Source organism: Corvus brachyrhynchos, unplaced genomic scaffold (genome assembly GCF_000691975.1).
Source record: "Corvus brachyrhynchos isolate BGI_N302 unplaced genomic scaffold, ASM69197v1 scaffold305, whole genome shotgun sequence".
Lineage (NCBI taxonomy): Eukaryota > Metazoa > Chordata > Aves > Passeriformes > Corvidae > Corvus > Corvus brachyrhynchos.
Genome location: NW_008239284.1, coordinates 937,926 through 945,557, shown reverse-complemented (window position 1 = coordinate 945,557; position 7,632 = coordinate 937,926). Strand labels below are relative to the sequence as shown.

Here is a 7,632-nt window from a genome sequence, read left to right as displayed (position 1 = left end):
ATCATTGATAATTAATGTTTTCCCTGTGTCCGCCGAGCCACTGCAGAGGTGCCTGTGTGAAACCACAGCCCTGTGCTCGATAAGATAAAAGCTTTCATAGAGCCTGATGCTCTTAAGCTTTGCTTGCAAGCAATAAGCAGGAAGCAGTGACCGTAATCTAATACGAAAATGGCTCTTTTCCAGGTCAGAGCGGAGCAGGAAACAACTGGGCAAAGGGCCATTATACGGAAGGTGCTGAATTAGTCGATTCTGTGTTAGATGTTGTAAGGAAGGAGGCAGAAAGCTGTGATTGTCTCCAGGGCTTTCAGCTTACTCACTCCCTGGGTGGTGGCACAGGCTCTGGCATGGGTACCCTTCTCATCAGCAAAATCCGTGAGGAGTACCCAGACCGAATTATGAATACTTTCAGTGTGGTGCCCTCCCCTAAAGTGTCAGATACTGTAGTAGAGCCCTACAACGCCACGCTGTCGGTGCACCAGCTGGTGGAGAACACGGACGAGACGTACTGTATCGATAACGAGGCGCTGTACGACATTTGCTTCAGAACACTGAAGTTAACGACCCCCACCTACGGTGATCTGAACCACCTGGTGTCGGCCACCATGAGCGGTGTCACCACCTGCCTGCGGTTCCCGGGCCAGCTCAACGCTGACCTGCGGAAGCTGGCGGTGAACATGGTTCCCTTCCCACGTCTGCACTTTTTCATGCCTGGTTTTGCCCCGCTCACAAGCCGTGGGAGCCAGCAGTACCGGGCTCTAACTGTGCCAGAGCTCACCCAGCAGATGTTCGATGCCAAGAACATGATGGCGGCGTGTGACCCTCGTCACGGTCGCTATCTGACAGTGGCCGCTGTCTTTAGGGGCCGCATGTCCATGAAAGAGGTGGATGAGCAAATGCTAAACGTTCAGAACAAAAATAGCAGCTATTTTGTTGAATGGATCCCTAATAACGTTAAAACGGCAGTCTGTGACATTCCACCTCGCGGCCTCAAAATGTCTGCCACCTTCATTGGTAACAGCACGGCCATCCAGGAGCTGTTCAAACGCATTTCTGAGCAGTTCACTGCGATGTTCCGCAGAAAGGCTTTCCTGCACTGGTACACGGGCGAGGGCATGGATGAGATGGAGTTCACAGAGGCTGAGAGCAATATGAATGACCTGGTCTCTGAGTACCAGCAGTACCAGGATGCCACAGCCGAGGAGGAGGGGGAGTTTGAGGAAGAGGCTGAGGAGGAAGCTGAGTAAAGCTATGCAGTTGAACACCTGTAAATTTTGTTTAAAGTTGTATGAACTCTCTCATTCAAAAGTTCTGTTTGTGTTGTGTTATTATTGCTGTTTCCAAGTCACTCCCAATGCTGTACAGGCACCATTAAAGCAGTTTTCACAGTGCAAGTCCCCGTCTCCTCTGTTCACACCGGTAAGCTTCCCGCGTGCCGTCCCCGTAAGTGAGCCCGTAGATGTCCCGCAGGTCTGCAGAGAAAAACAACGCACTTGGCACGAGCACTGCCACCCTGTCCATGGCAACCCCCTTCTCTCCTGCCCTCAGCCAGCTGGTGCCCTGTTGTGTCACTGGCACGGTGGCAGTCCTCCTGGTGGTGTGGGGAGTGAAGAAATTCCCTGGTACTGCCTTAGAATCAGGCACTGCTGGAGGGGAACACATTTAACAAGGAGGCTAGAATTAACTCCAACCTGTATCTAAATTTAGGTACCTGCCCATGGCCCGTTGCAGCCTGGCCTGGCAGGAGCTTGAGCGGGGGCCACGGGAGGTTTGAGCTGCCTGGGCACAAAATGGTGCCATGGAGCTGCCACCCAGCACTGGGTGTTGCTGTTCTGCTGCAGCTCCTCAGCACTGCACACCCTGCAGGGAGCCCTGGCCTGGCCCAGGGATGCTGGGCACAGCTGTGACAGGTGACACCAAAGCTGTCCCATGCACACAGCCCTTCTGCAGTGATTTCAGAATTCACTGTAAAGGTTTTGAAAACCAGATGTTAGTGCAGCCTCTGCTTTTGGGCTGAGCTGAACACCTGGCAAGTGTCTGACACTGGTTTGTCTCATGAAAACCCTGTATTAACTGCAGCTTTTTAGGATGGAACCAGTTCATATGCTCAGCGTCAACTTCAAGTGACAAAGCTTGAAGGAGCTCCTTGACTGAGGAGCTGGACAGGAGGGAGCAGGCTTCTTCCCTGCTGAAGAAATTCTGTTCAGCGTTCTAAATTATAGCTGCTTTTGTTTAAAGGTTTTCTGCCTTAATTAATTTTCTCCACCCAGAGCTGGACTGGTTGGAGCAGTTAAAACTGTGCTGACTGGTGGCTCCAGAGGCAGGGAAGTGGGAATGTCTGCAGGAATGGGGCCCAGTGTCAGACCTGCACTCAACATTCTCCTCTCTGGTCTCTGCATCAGCCCAGCCCTGCCAGGAGAGTTGTTTTCCCACTCTTTGCTTTCAATCCTACCACATTTTATATCTTCTCCCATTTTCCCCCTCTGCACTGCAGTAAGGACAAGCAGTGAGTTCCGTTCTTCCCAGCTGAGCTCCATGACCTCCCACCCACATTGCTGAGCTGTGACCAAACACAGCAATGCATTAGTTGCTGATTTGTTGAGATTTTTTTAGCCTGGTACGTTAATGTTTTCAGGTGCATGGACACACCTTCCCCTTACTCACAAAATTCCTCCAGCCCTCTCCTTTTAGGCAGCCCAAGACGTCACAGGGCTCAAGCAGGGACTTGTCCTGTTGGCAAATACCATTTCCCCAGGCTTTTTGTGCTTTCTCAGCTCCTTCCTATCATCTACCTTTTCCTTTTTATCAGACTTCAAGCTTTTTAGAACAAATCCCTTTCCTGACATGTGACAGGTGGGATGTCACTGAGCCTCCCCTGCCTCGGCAGGGGGGTGGTGGCTGGAAATGTGAAGCCTAGGAGAGGCTGGCAGTGGGAATGCTGGGCATGGCACAGCTCCAGCACCTCGGCACAGACCGGAAAAAAATCCTGCTACCTGTGTGGAACATCTCAGGAATTGTTCACTTCTGTGCCACTCCAGCCCATAACAGCACTACTTAACCCAGTAATTAGTGACTTTCGTTTTCACTCAGCTGATGAACTTACGTGGTACAAAGCCCAAGTAGAAAGGTTTGAGTCCAGCACGGGTGTAAATTTTGGTGTCTGGCCAGTGTGTCCGGGGAAATCTCGTGCCCAAGGTATAAGGTGGATTTCTTTCCAAAAGCTGGAAAACAAAACAAAAAATCCCCACAACAACATGGAACGGTTTATTTTAAAACATACTATTTTTACCGAAGTCATGCGCTTTGACTCTGCATTATATAAAATATTTAAGCCAACATAAAGCAATTCTCTTTCCAGTCCTGCTTTCTTCTAATTAAGAGCTACATCACATCGTCCCTTTTTCCACTCCATAAATTTTTCTCCTGGCAGGTGTGGGCAGCAGTCCCTGCCACCTCCTCCTCCATGCCCACGGCATGGCCCAGGTGCTGTCCTTGGGATCCCTGCACTCCAGGCTGCAGAGATTTCTTCCCTTGGGGATCATCCCCAAGTCCCAAAGGCCTCGTGCTCCTGCTCTGCTGTCCCTGGAGCTGGGCCTGCTCCTGTGCTGTGGCTGTGTTTGGGTTTGACACCCTTTGTGTTTCCATGACTCCCACCAACAGGAACAGCCTGAAATTCCCAGGCCAGGAGGAACAGGAAGGCTTAGGGAGCATTAACTGAAGGAAGAGTGTAAATCATCTCCCAGAAGCGTCCCTGCCCTCCAAGGCCAGATGCAGGCAAGGGGCTGGGCACCAGGGTGGGTGTCACAGCTGGGTGTCACAGCTCTGCAGCCACAGAACCCCTGAAAGTGTCCCTGGAGCTGTGCCAGGGATGTGGAGAGGGGATGTGGGTCACGGAGCCCAGCACACTGCAGGGCATGGAGCCCTTTGTGAGTGGGATGGAGCCCAGGCTGTGGCTCCTCGAGAGGATTTTTGCTTTGCCTGCTGCAGGCAGTGAGCAGTGATCCATGGCACATCTGTAACCGAGGACAACAAAGATTTAGGGCAGGAGATTAGTGGCTTGAAGTCGGAAGCTATCTTAGCTAGAAATGTGGCGTGATTCTCTCTGGTGCTGCCGAGCCCTGCGAGCCTGGATTCCACTGAATCCCATGGTGGACAGACACCTCCCTGGCTGATTCATGGCAAGGCAGGCATTTCTGAAGGCGTCGGGGGCAGAAAGGCTTGGCAAACAGCACATTTGGGGATAAATGCCTGGGTTTTGTTCTGTTTGCTCCATTTCAATTCCTATTCACTGCAGCAGCAAAGGAGAAGGAAGCCAGCACAGGGAAATACATTTCATCCAAAGCACAGCATTGCCCTGCTGCTCTCCCTGCTGACTCATTTCTTCCCAGCTGATTTCTCTGAGCTGGGGATCCTCAATCTTGGATGTTTTTCCTACATCAGCCCCATACGCTCGGGGACGCAGGCACGGCAGTGGGTCCCGGGGAGCAGGAAGGGCTGAGATGCTGCAGCCTGCGTTTAATGAGCTGGTCCACACAAGGCTGCTGCATCCCAGAGATCTCGCTGCATCCCGGAGATCTCGCTGCATCCAGGGATCTCACGCCATCCTGGGGACAGGGAGGGATGTGTAGCTCTGAATGCAAACTATCAGCTGCTGCGGGAGGGATCTCGTTTTCTCGTGCCGGGGGATTATGTGTCATTGTATGGGAGCTCTTACAGCAAGGGAACAACAGTTTTTCAGAAGGGATAATTCTGCATCCTTCCCAAAAGGAGGAGAAAGAAGATCGAGATCCCTTTAAGGCAAATTGTGTTAGGAAGGGAAAAAGCCTTACAACCAATTAAAAGGGAGACGTATCACAGGAAGCCATCCAGCACTGCCAACCAGACAGAGGAGATGTATTCCATACGGGAAGTGCAGATAGTTGCATCCTGTATTTCTGCACTCAGAGCAACATTTTTAACAGCCGCTCTTGACCCAGCCCTCATAGATTTGCTTAATCCTTTTATGAACTCATTTACCCTCCCTTAATGTCCCAAGGAAACAAGTTACAGAATTTAATTGCTCGTGGTTTTTTTCAGCGTTACCTGACAGTGTTTGATTTTGCTTGTACTTATATCCCAGTTCTAACTGTACTATTGAAAATTCGGGTGGATCAGCATTATGCACATTGTTATTTCAATAATCTATAATCTATAATCTACCTGACGTCGGTCAAATTCCTTCATGGCTTTCTTCACAGATAGGATGTAGTTCATGCCAATGTTGTCAGTGGCACAGGGGATGAATCCAGTGTACCCTTTGGATGGAGGCAAGAGAGAACATTTTCTGCTTGAGAACATACATTGATCATCTAAAGATCAGCCACTCTGAGAGTGGAGGAGACTGGGATGAATATAAAACCTTAAAGTATAGGAAGGAAAAATTAATCTGTTTAAAGTGTAAAATTAACTCTTACACATGGGGTATCTTCTCTGAAAGAGGTGTTTTTTCCTTATGATTTCCAAGGAAAACAAAATGGCCTGAGCTGGTTTTTGTTGGTCTCCATGTGGTATGGGAGAACCATCTCATTTTCTTAGTTTTTTTTTTACATCCACAACTCTTTCACATTCTCTCCCAACTTAATACACATTCAGGGGCTAACAACAAGCTGTCCAATCTTTTTTCCTCATCTGCTCTGCCCATCCAACAAATTCCCACAAGAGAAAATTTATAAAGTCTAAAACTACATAAAACCTAGTGAGGTAGAACTGAAAAGCAGCCCAAACTCCCTCTTTCCAAAGGAAAGCTTTGGAGAGAGGAGTTCGTCTTCTGCATTCTAAAGTATGGACTCTCTCTCCTTTTAACTGAAATATTGTGATCCCTGTACTCCCGTGAGCCACTGCAGAGTGAAGGGTCCCATCCTCTGGAGTCAGACCCTTGAGGGAGGAGCTCAGCACATCACCTGTCACAGTTCTCCTGCTGCACAGGAATGTTCTCCCAGAGCAAGTGGGGAGGTCACAGAACACCCCTTGTTGGACAGGGTTTATGCCTTTGTGGTGGTGCCATACACCCCTGTGTGTGGATTTGGTCATTCAGGAAAACATCTGATTTCTAGGAGATGAATAACCACCCCAGCAGGGTGGGGCAGAGCCCAAGGCCCAGCTCTCCTCACCCTCTGGAGCTTGGCCCCACAGCTGCAGGGAACCGAGGTGGTTCCTGAATCCCTCCCAGTGCCCACGGGCACAGAGTGGCATCCACAGGATGACAACATCCCAAAGAAACGCCCATGCAGGGAGAGGAGCAGGGATATTTTCCATCCCAAACGAACTGGAGACACTGGGCAACACCTCTGAGGTTTCCCCATGGGGGAGATGGGTCACAGCAGTTCTTCAGAGCTGCAGCCTCGTGCTGCACGTGCCCTCCCTGTGTTTTACCAAAAATGGCTTTCTGCTGGATGGCATTTGGCACAGGCAGCACTGGCAAGGTGTAATCCGCCGTCGCCCCTCCTGGCAGTGCCACACCTCCGGTTTGTAGCTGCTTGAAACAAAAGGAGAAAGAAAAGAAAACACCAGTAAAACCCGCTTCTTCCCTTGGCTGCAGAGCTTAAAGCACTGCCAGGAGCTGGGAACGGCAACTGCCATTTCCAGTTCTTCCCAGCTTTACACTGAGAGCTACCCCAGCGATTTCTGGGAAGGTCAAATTATGAGATGAGCAAGTAGCAGAGCTTGAAGGGGTTTGCAAAATCCCCATGGAGAACAAGGGGAGCTTTGGGCACTGTGCAAATCTGTTCCTGAGGGCAAGGAGCGGGAATGCCCCTTCTTGGGATTTACATCCAAGCCAGCTTTTGACTCCATGCGTCAAACCTCTAATCTCTGCCTTCAGAGGATTTGCAGAGCCATGGCTGCAGGAACGTGACAAAGGCTGTTGCTGGGTCCAGAGGAAATAAAAGGATTTTTTTAAAAAATAATAAATATAAAAAATTTTTTTAAAAACATAAAACATGTTGGTCTGGAGTGATACTGGCTGTGCTGTGCTCAACAGCCCCCAGCTCCACGGGCAAATCCCAGTACTTAAATGTTTAAATGTTAATCAGTGTTTAAATGAGGGGTAACAATGGTGGGAAATTCAGGTGGGGGAGATACAGGGTCAGAAACGTAACCAAAGGTGCTGGGAGTGCTCTCTTTTGGGGAGGAGGAGGAGGAGGAGAAGAAAAAGGCAGAGAAGGAGGAAGAAAAAGAGGAGGAAGAGGCAGCCTCAGGGCTCCAAGGACACCCTAAGGAAGCTCAAGCCTGGCTGCCCAGCACAGCCTAACACAACTTCAGCAACTGGAATTGAAGCCAAACCCATCCAAATGAGAAGTTAAGCCTTTTTGATTGGGAAGCCTAATTAACAACTAAAACCATTTCCTGAACATGGAGTAGGTTTGCTACTCCTGGAAACATTTGTGTACCTGCTCTTTCTCTACACGACACTCTTAACTCGGCCCTTGCCACCCACACCCAAGTGAAATTCCCTCCTCGCTCCCTCCAGCCCCCAAGCCCGCTCACCATTTTGCCCCCTCCACAGTTACACTGGCAGGTTCCAGCTGCTTTCCCCAGACAACAGGCCAGGGGTGGCTTGGCCACCTCCCTCTGCAGCTCCTCAGCCGGGGTGCAGGG

General features: G+C 50.2%; 2 protein-coding genes across 2 annotated transcripts in view; one reads left to right on the top strand and one right to left on the bottom strand.

The window, feature by feature from the left end:
* The window catches only part of TUBB4B (tubulin beta 4B class IVb), a 1,928-nt gene extending 537 nt beyond the window's left edge, over positions 1 to 1,391 (top strand). The window contains exon 3 of the mRNA XM_017740316.1: positions 184 to 1,391. Coding sequence (XP_017595805.1) covers positions 184 to 1,244 — 1,061 coding nt within the window. The 3' untranslated portion in view covers positions 1,245 to 1,391. The remainder of the gene's footprint in view (positions 1 to 183) is intronic.
* The window catches only part of FAM166A (family with sequence similarity 166 member A), a 16,588-nt gene continuing 10,245 nt past the window's right edge, over positions 1,290 to 7,632 (bottom strand). The window contains exons 5-8 of the mRNA XM_017740284.1: positions 6,147 to 6,361; positions 5,197 to 5,291; positions 3,089 to 3,218; positions 1,290 to 1,649 (exon numbers count right to left, since the gene is read on the bottom strand). Coding sequence (XP_017595773.1) covers positions 1,381 to 1,649; positions 3,089 to 3,218; positions 5,197 to 5,291; positions 6,147 to 6,361 — 709 coding nt within the window. The 3' untranslated portion in view covers positions 1,290 to 1,380. The remainder of the gene's footprint in view (positions 1,650 to 3,088; positions 3,219 to 5,196; positions 5,292 to 6,146; positions 6,362 to 7,632) is intronic.